The sequence below is a fragment of the Salvelinus namaycush genome, chromosome 20 (assembly GCF_016432855.1).
Source record: "Salvelinus namaycush isolate Seneca chromosome 20, SaNama_1.0, whole genome shotgun sequence".
Taxonomy (NCBI): Eukaryota; Metazoa; Chordata; class Actinopteri; order Salmoniformes; family Salmonidae; genus Salvelinus; species Salvelinus namaycush.
In genome coordinates this window covers 40,935,716-40,950,794 of record NC_052326.1, presented here as the reverse complement: position 1 = coordinate 40,950,794, position 15,079 = coordinate 40,935,716, and the positions used below count along the sequence as shown (strand labels likewise).

The 15,079-nt window shown below is 45.1% G+C and overlaps 1 protein-coding gene across 1 annotated transcript in view; it reads left to right on the top strand.

Annotated features, from left to right (window-relative positions):
- The first annotated feature begins 12,755 nt into the window (after positions 1–12,755).
- Positions 12,756–15,079, top strand: part of LOC120064821 (voltage-dependent calcium channel subunit alpha-2/delta-3-like) — a 95,386-nt gene continuing 93,062 nt past the window's right edge. The window contains exons 1-2 of the mRNA XM_039015419.1: positions 12,756–12,880; positions 13,889–13,970. Coding sequence (XP_038871347.1) covers positions 12,756–12,880; positions 13,889–13,970 — 207 coding nt within the window. The remainder of the gene's footprint in view (positions 12,881–13,888; positions 13,971–15,079) is intronic.

Sequence of the window (15,079 nt, the reverse complement as noted above, 5' to 3'; positions counted from 1 at the left end):
ACTCAGTGCCTCTTTGCTTGACATCATGGGAAAATCAAAAGAAATCAGCCAAGACCTCATAAAAAAATTGTAGACCTCCACAAGTCTGGTTCATCCTTGGGAGCAATTTCCAAACGCCTGAAAGTATCACGTTCATCTGTACAAACAATAGTACACAAGTATAAACACCATGGGACCACGCAGCCGTCATACCGCTCAGGAAGGAGATGCGTTCTGTCTCCTAGAGATGAACGTACTTTGGTGCGAAAAGTGCAAATCAATCCCAGAACAACAGCATGGGACCTTGTGAAGATGCTGGAGGAAACTAAACTAAATTATCTATATCCACAGTAAAACGAGTCCTATATCAACATAACCTGAAAGGCCGCTTAGCACGGAAGAAGCCACTGCTCCAAAACCGCCATAAAAAAACAGACTATGGTTTGCAACTGCACATGGGGACAAAGATCGTACTTTTTGCAGAAATGTCTGATGAAACAAAAATAGAACTGTTTGGCCATAATGACCACCGTTATGTTTGGAGGAAAAAGGGAGAGGCTTGCAAGCCGAAGAACACCATCCCAACCGTGAAGCACGGGGGTGGCAGCATCATGTTGTGGGGGTGCTTTGCTGCAGGAGGGACTGGTGCACTTCACAAAATAGATGGCATCATGAGGTAGGAAAATTCTGTCGATATATTGAAGCAACATCTCAAGGCATCAGTCAGGAAGTTAAAGCTTGGTCGCAAGTCTTCCAAATGGACAATGACCCCAACCATACTTCCAACGTTGTGGCAAAATGGCTTAAGGACAACAAAGTCAAGGTATTGGAGTGGCCATCACAAAGCCCTGACCTCAATCCTATAGATTTTGTGGGCAGAACTGAAAAATCGTGTGCGAGCAAGGAGGCCTACAAACCTGACTCAGTTGCACCAGCTCTGTCAGGAGGAATGGGCCAAAATTCACCCAACATATTGTGGGAAGCCTGTGGAAGGCTACCCGAAACGTTTGACCCAAGTTAAACAATTTAAAGGCAATGCTACCAAATACCAATTGATTGTATGTAAACTTCTGACCCACTGGGAATGTGATGAAAGAAATAAAAGCTGAAATAAATCATTCTCTCTACTATTATTCTGACATTTCACATTCTTAAAATAAAGTGGTGATCTTAACTGACCTAAGACAGGGAATTTTTACTAGGATTAAATGTCAGGAATTGTGAAAAACTGAGTTCAAATGTATTTGGCTAAGGTGTATGTAAACTTACGACTTCAAATAAAATAAAATAAAATAAAATGTATTTGTCACATACACATGGTTAGCAGATGTTAATGCGAGTGTAGCGAAATGCTTGTGCTTCTAGTTCCGACAATGCAGTAATAACCAATGAGTAATCTAACCTAACAATTCCACAACTACTACCTTATACACACACGTGTAAAGGGATAAAGAATATGTACATAAAGGTATATGAATGGGTGATGGTACAGAACGGCATAGGCAAGATGCAGTAGATGGTATAGAGTACAGTATATACATATGAGATGAGTAATGTAGGGTATATAAACATAAAGTGGCATAGTTTAAAGTGGCTAGTGATACATGTATTACATAAAGATGGCAAGATGCCAAGATGCAGTAGATGATATAGAGTACAGTGTATTCATATACATATGAGATGAGTAATGTAGGGTATGTAAACATTATATTAAGTGGCATTGTTGCAAGTGGCTAGTGATACATTTTTACATAAATTTCCATCAATTCCCATTATTAAAGTGGCTGGAGTTGAGTCAGTCTGTTGGCAGCGGCCACTAAATGTTAGTGGTGGCTGTTTAACAGTCTGATGGCCTTGAGATAGAAGCTGTTTTTCAGTCTCTCGGTACCTGCTTTGATGCACCTGTACTGACCCCGCCTTCTGGATGATAGCGGGGTGAACAGGCAGTGGCTCGGGTGGTTGTTGTCTTTGATGATCTTTATGGCCTTCCTGTGACATCGGGTGGTGTAGGTGTCCTGGAGGGCAGGTAGTTTGCCCCCGGTGATGCGTTGTGCAGACCTCACTACCCTCTGGAGAGCCTTACGGTTGTGGGCGGAGCAGTTGCCGTACCAGGCGGTGATACAGCCCGACAGGATGCTCTCGATTGTGCATCTGTAGAAGTTTGTGAGTGTTTTTGGTGACAAGCCGAATTTCTTCAGCCTCCTGAGGTTGAAGAGGCGCTGCTGCGCCTTCTTCACAACGCTGTCTGTGTGGGTGGACCAATTCAATTTGTCCGTGATGTGTACACCGAGGAACTTAAAACTTACTACCCTCTCCACTACTGTCCCGTCAATGTGGATAGGGGGGTACTCCCTCTGCTGTTTCCTGAAGTCCACAATCATCTCCTTTGTTTTGTTGACGTTGAGTGTGAGGTTATTTTCCTGACACCACACTCCGAGGGCCCTCACCTCCTCCTCCCTGTAGGCCGTCTCGTCGTTGTTGGTAATCAAGCCTACCACTGTAGTGTCGTCCGCAAACTTGATGATTGAGTTGGAGGCGTGCATGGCCACGCAGTCGTGGGTGAACAGGGAGTACAGGAGAGGGCTCAGAACGCACCCTTGTGGGGCCCCAGTGTTGAGGATCAGCGGGGTGGAGATGTTGTTACCTACCCTCACCACCTGGGGGCGAGTTTGGATGGCACTATGGTGTTAAATGCTGAGCTGTAGTCGATGAACAGCATTCTCACATAGGTATTCCTCTTGTCCAGATGGGTTAGGGCAGTGTGCAGTGTGGTTGCGATTGCGTCGTCTGTGGACCTATTGGCTCGGTAAGCAAATTGGAGTGGGTCTAGGGTGTCAGGTAGGGTGAGGTGATATGGTCCTTGACTCGTCTCTCAAAGCACTTCATGATGACGGAAGTGAGTGCTATGGGGCGGTAGTCGTTTAGCTCAGTTACCTTAGCTTTCTTGGGAACAGGAACAATGGTGGCCCTCTTGAAGCATGTGGGAACAGCAGACTGGGATAAGGATTGATTGAATATGTCCGTAAACACACCAGCCAGCTGGTCTGCGCATGCTCTGAGGACGCGGCTGGGAATGCCGTCTGGGCCTGCAGCCTTGCGAGGGTTAACACGTTTAAATGTTTTACTCACCTCGGCTGCAGTGAAGGAGAGCCCGCAGGTTTTGGTAGCGGGCCATGTCAGTGGCACTGTATTGTCCTCAAAGCGAGCAAGACATCCATCCTGGTCCGCGACGGGGCTGGTTTTCTTCTTGTAATCCGTGATTGACTGTAGACCCTGCCACATACCTCTTGTGTCTGAGCTGTTGAATTGCGACTCTACTTTGTCTCTATACTGGCACTTAGCTTGTTTGATTGCCTTGCGGAAGGAATAGCTACACTGTTTGTATTCGGTCATGTTTCCGGTCACCTTGCCCTGGTTAAAAGCAGTGGTTCGCGCTTTCAGTTTCACGCGAATGCTGCCATCAATCCACGGTTTCTGGTTTGGGAATGTTTTAATCGTTGCTGTGAATATTACGTCGCCGATGCACTTTCTAATGAACTCGCTCACCGAATCAGCGTATTCGTCAATGTTGTTGTTGGACGCAATGCGGAACATATCCCAATCCACGTGATCGAAGCAGTCTTGAAGCGTGGAATCAGATTGGTCGGACCAGCGTTGAACAGACCTGAGCGCTGGAGCTTCTTGTTTTAGTTTCTGGTTGTAGGCTGGAAGCAACAAAATGGAGTCGTGGTAAGCTTTTCCGAAAGGAGGGTGGGGGAGGGCCTTATATGCGTCGCGGAAGTTAGAATAACAATGATCTAGGGTTTTACCAGCCCTGGTAGCACAATCGATATGCTGATAGAATTTAGGGAGTTTTGTTTTCAGATTAGCCTTGTTAAAATCCCCAGCTACGTTGAATTCAGCCTCAGGGTGTGTGGTTTCCAGTTTACATAGAGTCAGATAAAGTTCGTTCAGGGCCGTCGATGTGTCTGCTTGGGGGGGAATATATACGGCTGTGATTATAATCGAAGAGAATTCCCTTGGTAGATAATGTGATCGACATTTGATTGTGAGGAATTCTAAGTCAGGTGAACAGAATGACTTGAGTTCCTGTATGTTGTTATGATCACACCACGTCTCGTTGATCATAAGGCATACCCCCCCGCCCCTCTTCTTACCAGAAAGATGTTTGTTTCTGTCGGCGCGATGCGTGAAGAAACCATGTGGCTGCACCGACTCCGTTAGCGTCTCTCGAGTGAGCCATGTTTCCGTGAAGCAAAGAACGTTACAGTCTCTGATGTCTCTCTGGAATGCTACACTTCAAATGTATGAACAGGTGCATTATGAGTGTCTGATTAGAATGTTGTGACCTGTAACATGTAACACCTGAGTAAAGGATTATGCTTGTATTTTACCAAACTCTCCGACGTGAGTTATTCACATACACATAATTACATGGTGTCAGAGAAATGAACCCAAAGCCAAGCGCTACAGAAAAGAGGACAAGGTATGTGGACAATATAATCGCTGTCGGATAAATGCAAAGAAGTGGAACAAATGAGCAAGGACGATGAGCCTCCATTGTCTCTCAGGCAAATTCCAGAGCATAGCGCCATGGACATGAAAGGCGATTTGTATCAAAACTGATTGTTTTTTAGTGATCAGTGGGAGAGTTATGAAATCGCTAGGGTCTTAGATAAAAATGACCTGCACGTGCGAGTGGCAACACTGCTTAGTTTTATTGGAAGAGAGTGCCATATGCTTTCTATATCTGGGTAGTGTTGCCTGCCAACTCCTCAGTAAGGAAAGTAGCTATTGGCTGTCCTAAAAGTGGCTAGAAATCACTAAATGACATCATCACCTAATTTGCATAATTGGCCATGTGCATGTAATTGTGATGGACACTGTAGGAGAGACGAATAATGTCATAGGAGAGACAAAACGTGAGTAAAAAACACCCTAAATATGTTTAGAACTACAAATGAACTTTCTTCTGTCGATTCTTGTTTTTTTTTATGTCCCAATTCCAACCCCCCTCCTTTATCCGGGCTTGGGACCGGTAAGTGACCCAAAAGAGACACTCTGGCAGATTTACTTCGTTTTTTTATTTTTTATGTATTTTTAATTTTAATTTTATTTTTCTTAATTTGGTTTGGTTTTTAACCTTATGGTCCACTTAGGAGCCTACAACAACAATTTTTAACCATACATTTTTTTACATATTTTGTATACAATCTACATTAACAATCTAAATGGACCAAAAAGAGACAATAGAAAAAACTGTCAATGGCAATGTGAGAAAATTATGGTAACTAGTCTGGCCCTAATTCAGGTTAATAGTTTTTTTTTCAGACCCCCCTCCACACACACACATGCTGTGCTGGCTCACAGAAAGAGTGGGTCATCGTCATTTTTGGTCAAGGCTCTATGGCATTGTTCAGCAACTGAGGGAGCTGACTTAAATGAGTAAACAGCTGATGTGCCAAAAAGCTGCAAAACATTATCAGGCAGCTGGTGCTCATAGCAAGCCTCACCAGACAGCTTCAGTCCATATCGAATGTACAGGATGGAGTTAAGGGTCTGCATGGACATCCGATTTCTAAGTTTGCTTTTTACCACACTCATCTGGCTGAATACTCTCTCGACTTCAGCATTCGAGTGTGGTAAGGACAACACAGACACAGCAGCCATGGCAAGTTCTTGAAACGGGTTGATATCAGCTGCATCCCTGAACTTTCAAATCTCACTCCAGAAGCGCAGTGTGTTTTTTGTCTCATTCCATTTACTAAGATGGATGGCACGCCATTGCTGGACAATCTTGTCTATCTCTGCAGGGGAGTAAACAAGGAGTGTGGCTATTTTTTCTTTTTCTCCAAGGCTCTTATTGTGCTTTAGAGTTTCCTCCACATTGAAAACTGACATGTACTGCAATGCTTCGATGTTGTCCGGCAGTCTCAACCTCAACTCATTAGTGAGGGAGATGGTGAAGGCTACACACCGCTTTCGGGCATTGTTTTCATCCTCAGGCGCAAGGTGGAGCTCAGCTGCCTTTGATTCAAAAAGGTAACCAAGGTACGGTTTGGGACTGATGTATCCATCTATTGGCCCTTTGAGTACATCAACATTTGCCAGTGGATTCAGCACCCTGCTGCTCACAGACTTGATCAGGCTAACCAAGCTGTCAAGTAGCTTAAGAGGATCTACTTGCTCTCCCTCAAAAGCCTTGATGGAGAACTGTACCTCACCCAGCACTGACTTCAAAAAGTCAGATACAATAGGTTTTGAGGATCACTGTACATGGAGTATAAAACCTCAGCCATGTAGCAGTGTTCACTGGACTTGGTGACTGCGAAATGCAGCCTAAGCTCCTCCCACTGGTCCAAAATGCATGAAACCGCGGGTTCAATGGAGAGCCAACGTGTGGCACACACCGTGGTTATCTGTAAAGGTTTCTCCCCACAGTTGATGATCTCATATATGGCATTGTAGGCCTCCCTGCGCTTTGGAGTCACTGAAAACCAGTTATAAGTCTCTCGTAACAAGTACTCCACAGTACGGGGGATGGTGTCATTGGAAGCATGACTTACAGCAAGCTGCAGAGAGTGGCACACACAGCGAATAAGAACCAGATATTTGAGGCCATACTCCTCCTTTAGCACTTTATGGACCCCATTGTTAATCCCCGTCATAACAGAGGCATTGTCAGTCCCTATCCCCAGGTGTTTCTATTTTTGAAGACAACACTTCTCAAGGAAAGCCACAACAGCACAGGGCTATAGATTTGGCATCTCCTCCCTCCAACTCAACAAGCCCCAGAAATGTTGATACAATTGCCTGCTTGGTGTCACTAAAGTACCTTATCACAACCCCCAGGTACTTTGAAACACTTATATCCGTGGACTCATCTGCAAGGGCCGCGGCCTTTGTGGAGCGATGGGTAACGATGCTTCGTGGGCGACCGTTGTTGATGTGTGCAGAGGGTCTCTGGTTTGCGCCCGGGTCGGGGCGAGGGGACGTACTAAAGTTATACTGTTACATTGATGCTGTTGACCCGGATCACTGGTTGCTGCGGAAAAGGAGGAGGTTGAAAGGGGGGTGAGTGTAACGGATGTGAAATGGCTAGCTAGTTAGCGGGTACGCGCTAGTAGTGTTTCAATCAGTTACGTCACTTGCTCTGAAACCTAGAAGTAGGGTTGCACCTTGCTCTGCAAGGGCCGCGGCCTTTGTGGCGCGATGGGTAACGATGCTTCGTGGGCGACCGTTGTTGATGTGTGCAGAAGGTCCCTGGTTCGCGCCCGTGTCGGGGCGAGGGGACGGTTTAAAGTTATACTGTTACACCCGTGTATCATCTCCAATAAACGGCTTCAACCAGCCTTTGAATTCAGGGTTCGATTCCCACTCCTTTCTGTATTTTTGAGTGTACAGTTTAGACTGAGACATGATGAGCTAGCCAGCTAGATGTTTAGCTTATGACACAGAGAGGCACACACACAGTGGACAAGGTGAGTAAGTGACTGAGGCTGTGTGAGTCAAATGCAGTGATTTATTTTTGATTAAGAACATTTTACATTTACATCCCGCCCTGGCTTACAGCGGCGGCTTCCCGCATGCGCGATTCATTTGCAGTCTGGACGCGGAGGGGTGAACATCTCCTGCTCTGACTGCAGCTGGGAGGGACTGCTGCGCGAGGACTGGGCCGCCTGTGAGTGCTTTGGGACGGGGTGGGGCCCACGGCAGCACACGCTGCTCGTTGAGAAGAGTAAGAACGATACGTGCTTTCACGTCAGAGTCTCCAAAAGTCTCCAATAACACCAGGAAAAGTCGCTAGTCGAGTTTTTGAAAATGTGTTGCTAGAGGGGTCTGAATACTCGCTAAATATAGCGACAAAGTCGCTAAGTTGGCAACACTGTATCTGGGGGAAGAGGACAGGAACAATTCAAAGAAAATCCTTGACGTTTTACAAAGACATTTTGAACCCAATCGTAATGTGATTTATGAAAGATTCATTTTTAACACGTGAACAAACTCAAGCAGAGACGTCTGATCAATATGTTGTGAGGCTGCGTCAATTGTCTGATTCATGTGATTTCGGGGTCAATGAGAAACGAAATGGTATGCTGCGCAAACTGCAATTTACACTGACTAAGAGCCATAGATATATGCAGAGCAATCGAACAGACGAAGATCCAATTTAATAAGATGAACACTGTCCCTGAACAGGCAAAATCTGTCAATTATGCCATTCAGAACAAATACAGACCATGTCGCTAAAAAATGGAAACATAATTCATCGGACAGTGATGCAAGGCGGAAAAATACTAAAGATGGATGCATGTACTGAGGATCAACACACGCAAGAGCCAAATGCCCAGCATATGGGGTTATATGATGCAAATTATGTGGGAAAAAATAAAACATTTGCTAAAGCGTGCAGACAAAGTAAGCTTGTCAATCTGCTAGAACAGGATAAATGCAGTGATCAAGCGACATGCTATACATGACAGATGTCAATTTTGTTCAAAGTGTCAAAGATAAATGGTTTACAAACGTAAAGCTTGCCCCACTGACATGTGATAACTGTGATTATGATCAAAGCAGCACTATCAAATGCCAGCTATACAGTTGCTCAACTGTTAATATACTCAGCTACAGAGACTTTAAGCAAGTAATGCAGGATGGAGATGCAAAGCCACAACCAACCAAGCAAGGCAAGGCCAATGCTGTACGATGGCTTGGTTATTACACCAGTAGGGGAGTGTGAAATACAAGCCAATAATGATGGGGAAACATATGTGCTAAAGTTCCAAGTGGTGAAAACCTTGCAAAAGCCTCTCCTTTTCAGCAGAAATGTGTGAAAAGCTTAAGTTGCTACAGCTCAACCACCAACATGTTGTTCATCATGTCAGTACTAAAGAAAAACAAAAAGTCCCATCAGACTTTTACACATCACACACCAAACCTACTACGTGGATAAGCAACATGGTTGTAGTGGAAAAGCCTGGCAAAATAAGAGTCTGCCTTGATCCAAGTTCCCTGAACAAAGCCCTATGTAGGGCACATTACCAAATGCCTACCATTGAAGCGGTACTGCCAAGCCTGGCAAAAGTGAAAATCTTTTCCGTTATGGATGCAAAAAATGGGTACTGGCAGGTACGTTTGGATGAAGAGAGTAGTTACCTCACCACATTTTGGACCTCCAATGGTAGATACCGGTGGACAAGGTTACCTTTTGGAGTGAAACCAGCTGCAGAGGAATATCAGCTCAGGCAACATGATGCGCTTCAGGGACTGCCAGGAATAAGCGTCATAGCTGATGACATCCTGGTATACGGCTGTGGTGCTACAATGGAAGAAACAGTGCAGGACCATGACCACAACCTGACTCAGCTCTTACAAAGAGAAAGGGAGATGAATCTAAATCTGAATAAAGACAAAGTTAAGCTCAGGCTCACAAGTATTACATACATGGGACATCTTTCGACAGCTGAAGGCCTGAAGCCAGAACGTGGAGGCAGAACAGTAAATTCCGACACCTACAGACACAAAAGCAGTACAGCGACTGCTTGGTTTTGTAAATTACTTAGCCAAATTCTTACCTCATCTGTCTGACGTATGTGAGCCATTGCGTCAGCTGACCAATAAAGATGTGCTGTGGGAATGGCTTCCTCAGGGGAGGCTGGAATTGGAGCAAATCAATAAATTGGTAAGCAACCAACCAATACTGAGGTACTATGACCTCTGAGGAAGTGACCCTACAATGTGATGCAAGTGACAAAGGCCTAGGGGCAGCGCTCGTGCAGAAAGGGCAGCCCATTGCATTTGCTTCAAGGACATTTACAGCCACGGAGAAAGAATATGCCCAAATTGAAAAGGAGTGCCTAGCCATAGTGTTTGCCTGTGACCGTTTTGATCAATAACTTCATGGTAGGGACATTATCACGGTGCACACTGACCACAAGCTGCTTGAGGTTATCTTTAAAAACCTCTTCTGTCTGCCCCGAAGCAACTTCAACTACAGGTAGTATACAGGCTAAGTTTGAAGATGTGAACCATGCTACTGATCAAAACATCTCCCCACAGACATGGGATGCTATCAAAGCTCATTCAGCAGAGGACAATACTTCTCTAATGCTTCAGTCTTTTATCCTAAGAGGCTGGCCGGACACAAGAAAGAGTACGCCCATCCTGGTGAGTGACTACTGGACATACAGAGATGAACTCACAATGCAGGAACCGGTTGTCTACAAAAGTGACAGGGTGGTAGCGCCAGAAACTCTACGCCCAAAGATTGTCTCTCGTACCCATGCAGGGCACTCAGGGGTCGAAGCCAGTCTCAGCAAAGCCAGAGACTCAGTATTCTGGCCCAACATGACCCAAGAAATGAAACATTTTGTGGCTGTGTGCAGCATATGTAATGCTAATCTACCTAAGCAGCAAAAGGAAACGCTGCACCCACATAACGTACCAGCACGTCCTTGGTCTAAAGTGGGAATGGATCTGTTCACAATAAAGAACGTTCCTTTTTGATTTATAGTGGACTACTATTCAGATTTTTGGGAGGTGGAGAAATGGATTGACACAACAGTCGCTTGCATCAGTGACTGTTGTAAGCAGCATTTTAGCAGATATGGTAATGGTGTAGTAATGGATAATGGGCCCCAGTTCATGAGTCAAGACTTTGCTATGTTTGTAAAAGCCTTGGAGTTCCATCATGTGACCTCCTCACCCTACCACAGTCAGAGTAATGGTAAGGCGAAGTCAGCAAAGAAAATAGCAAAGACTCTTATCACAAATACTATGCATGAAGGCAAAGATGTGTGGCAAGCCATTTTGGCGTGGAGAAATACTCCCACAGAGGGCTTCGGCAGCAGTCCTGTACAGCGCTTAATGTCTAGATGCACCCGCTCTCTGTTGCCAACAGCTCCCAAGCTCCTCGCACCAAAGGTCATTGGGGATGTTCAGGCTCACAAACGTGCACGTCAGGACAAGTCAAAACATTACTATGACCAGCATGCAAAAAAATCTGCCTGTAATAAAACAAGGCCAAGCTGTCAGAGTGCTCCTGTCACCTCACGCCAGGGATGCCACATGGAGTCTTGGCACATGCATAGGGCACATCAGCGCAAGGTCATATGAAGTGGAAGTAAAGGGCCGAAAGTATGGAAGGAACCGGAAGGACATACCCCCAGTTCAGGAGAGCATAGGGCACAGGAGGAACTCATGGGAAGACTGGGAATATCCTCTGGATGGTGCGGGCAGGACACATAATGAGGAGACGGCAAGATCCCACCAGGGCAGTTATCTCTGCTGGCTGTGCCGCCACAATTTGGGGCTCCCGAGCTGCACAGCAGTCTAAGGCACTGCATCTAGAGGTGTCACTACACTCTGGTTCGATTCCAGGCTGTCTCATAACCGGCCATGATTGGGAGTCCCATAGGGCGGTGCCCAATTGGCCCAGCATCGTCCAGGTTTGGTCAGGATAGGCCGTCATTGTAAATAAGAATTTGTTCTTAACTGACTTGCCTAGTTAAATAAAGTTGAAATAAAAATAAAATAAATAAACATTTCAGGAGGCTGTGGAAGAGGAAGGAGAGGCCCTGAGGATCCTAGAGGTACCCAACGTCCCAGAGGTGCCTAACGTCCCAGAGGTGCCCAACGTCCCAGAGATGCCCAACGTCCCAGAGGTGCCCAACGTCCCAGAGGTGCCCAACATCCCAGAGATGCCCAACGTCCCAGAGGTGCTCAACGTCCCAGAGGTGCCCAACGTCCCAGAGATGCCCAACGTCCCAGAGGTGCCCAACGTCTGAGAGGTGCCCAATATGCTACCAGTGTGACACACTAGGACAAGGGCTAACAGAAGACTGCCCCTGTGTTATGGGAACTATGTCCCTTAAGAGGTGGACAATGCCATTTTTTATTTGATAAAAATTCAAAACAATTTTACAAAATGATAATGTACATAGGTATTTTCACTCTGGTATTAAAATGGTATGAAGTGATCGAGCTAATTATATATGAAAAGGAAGATGTTAAGATAATGGGCATAATGCCAATCCAGAGATGGCACTAGTGGGGCACCTTTCTAGGATGTATGAACAGGTGCATTATGAGTGTCTGATTAGAATGTGGTAACCTGTAACATGTAACACCTGAGTAAAGGATTATGCTTGTATTTTACCAAACTCTCCAACGTGAGTTATTCACATACACATAATAACAGTTGGGTCTAATAGTGTTGCTGTCCTGTGGCTCTTTGGGGTCTGTTTGTGTTTGTGAACAGAGCCCCAGGATGAGCTTGCTTAGGGACTCTTCTCCAGTTTAATTTCTCTGTAGGTGATGGCTTTGTAATGGAAGGTTTGGGAATCGCTTCCTTTTAGGTGGTTGAAGAATTTAACGGCTCTTTTTTGCATTTAGATAATTAGCGGGTATCGCCTAATTCTGCTCTGCATGCATTATCTCTCTCTCTCTCTCTCTCTCTCTCTCTCTCTCTCTCTCTCTCTCTCTCTCTCTCTCTCTCTCTCTCTCTCTCTCTCTCTCCCTCTCCCTCTCTCTCTCTCTCTCTCTGCCCTCTGGTGGTGAGCGGTTTGTGACTATGTTCATAGGTCAACGCTCTCTTTCAGCACGCGGGTCCCTTCAGGAGTGACAACTGCCCCCTTGGATGCGGGACTGGTGCGAGGGAGGCACCGATAAATATGTGCCGGTAACAGGGGCTGCCGCTTTTCGCGCTGAGTGCGTTTTCGGGACTAGAGAGGTACTAGCCATTGTACCAGGATCCGTGGTCGGGAATGCTCGTGAAGATGCTGTGGAATTGGAAGATCCTCGTTTCGCACGTGTGCTGCGCCAGCTTCCTTCTGTTCTGGATTATACTGGGCACGGCAGTGGTGGACGTGATAGGGTCCCAGCAAGGGATTCCTCTCTCAGTGTGAGTGGAGGGTGTCATATCTTAACATTTTAGTTACTCAATAGTTACACCACATGTTGTTGAGTTTTTCAGTTAGATTTCCTGAAGTGTGTAAGCAGTAGATTTGTTATAGTAAAAATGATAAACAAGCCAAAAACATCAGCATGTAATAACAATGTAACAACAACTGCATAATACTAATATTAATTCGTTTTTGTTATTTATTTATTAGTGTTGGTGTCTAATAAATAATTACCAAAAATAGACTTCTTTACCCTAACCCCAAGTCTATTGCTGCTATAGATAGATCATATCTGGCATAATAACAGCGTAAGAACAACAAATGAATCATATATCATCATATATGACATGTACACACTATTTAAATGTACAGATGTCTTTATTTTAAACTGATTGTTGTCCTTCTTTTAATCAAAATACAGATATGTCCCAAATAACTACTATACAAAACATTACAATAAAACCATGTTCATTTGTCGATGTTAACCCAGAGTGCTGTACTTTGGTCTGCGTAGAGACACCACAGTCTACAATGTACAGTTTAAGGAAGACTTTAGGCAAAAGTTTGCATCAACTTTAGCTTCATAAACTATCAATTTATAACACATCATAAACACCAAATAAACATGAATAAACCGCTACATTGAATGATATCACTTATCTACAATATAGGTCTAGTGTATTTGACATATTGTTGATGGACACAAATTCAACACACCTCAAAACAATGTATTTCTTATATGAGGGTCTTGTGTTTTTTTAATAACAGGAGTATCTTCAAGAAAATAGTTTATACTCACACCAGCCATATAACACACAAACAACTTCTAGATATCCATGGATCTATGATTACATTTTTTGAGATTTGTTTTGAAATTTCTGGTGCAGTTTTTGTTTTCTTGTTATCTCAGCTGTACATTATTGAAATGTGTGTGTAATGTCACAGAATATCCTGTGTTCACCTGAACTGGTATAATAACAATATAGAAATGTTCTGTTGGTTTCCAGGGTGAAGTTATGGGCCTCAGCGTTTGGTGGAGAAATTAAATCAATTTCTGCAAAATACTCTGGATCCCAGCTGCTGCAGAAGGTATCTCTTTCATTCCTCAATCTTAATCTCATTCCTATACACGCACACACAGACACACACACACTGTACGCTGTAATGCTGCATTTTCATCTAATGGCTGCTGACACATTTCTGTGTCCCAGCTGAATACTGATGTGCTGTGTATGAAAGGACTCAGGTGTGTGGATCAGAGGCCCATCTCTCCGTGTGTGTGTGGGGGGGGGGGGGGGGGTACTGGACACAGCCCATTAACCACAGCACTGTTTCTTCTCTCATCTCATCTCCAGTTCACTCTCTGGAGTAAAGAGTTTCAACCCCAGGATATAAATGTGACAAGGAGACAAATTGAATAAGAGTGTGTTGAGTGTGTTGAGTGTGATGGGCTGTGATGGGTTGGGATGGGTTGGGATGGGATGTGATGGGTTGGGATGGGATGGGTTGGGATGTGATGGGTTGGGATGTGATGGGTTGGGATGTGATGGGTTGGGATGGGATGGGATGGGATGTGATGGGTTGGGATGTGATGGGATGTGATGGGTTGGGATGTGATGGGTTGGGATGGGTTGTGATGGGATGGGTTGGGATGGGTTGAGTTGGGTTGGGTTGGGTTGGGTTGGGTTGGGTTGGGTTGGTTTGGTTTGGTTTGGTTTGGTTGGGTTGGGTTGGGATGGGTTGGGATGTGATGGGTTGGGATGGGTTGGGATGTGATGGGTTGGGATGGGATGGGTTGGGATGGGATGGGATGTGATGGGTTGGGATGGGTTGGGATAGGATGGGATGGGATGGGTTGGGATGGGCTGGATGCAATGGGTGGGGTGCAGAGAGAGAGTGGGGAGAAGAGAGAGAGAAAGAGAGATGGGTTTGCAGAAAAAGCCCCTAAGTGAAAGTAAATGACCCCTTGGCAGCAGACATGTGCTCCCCAGTGTGTACAGAGCTTATGGTTTGAACACTACAGCACCTGTAATCCAAGTGGAGGATATGTGGAGATATGTTGGATAGGGTTGCAAAATTTGGAATCTTTCCAAAAATTCCCAGGTTTTCCAGAAATCCTGGATGGAAGCTTCACAGAATCAGATGGGAATAAGCAGAAAATCGAGAATCCTCCAACCAGGATTTCTGGAATCTTGCAA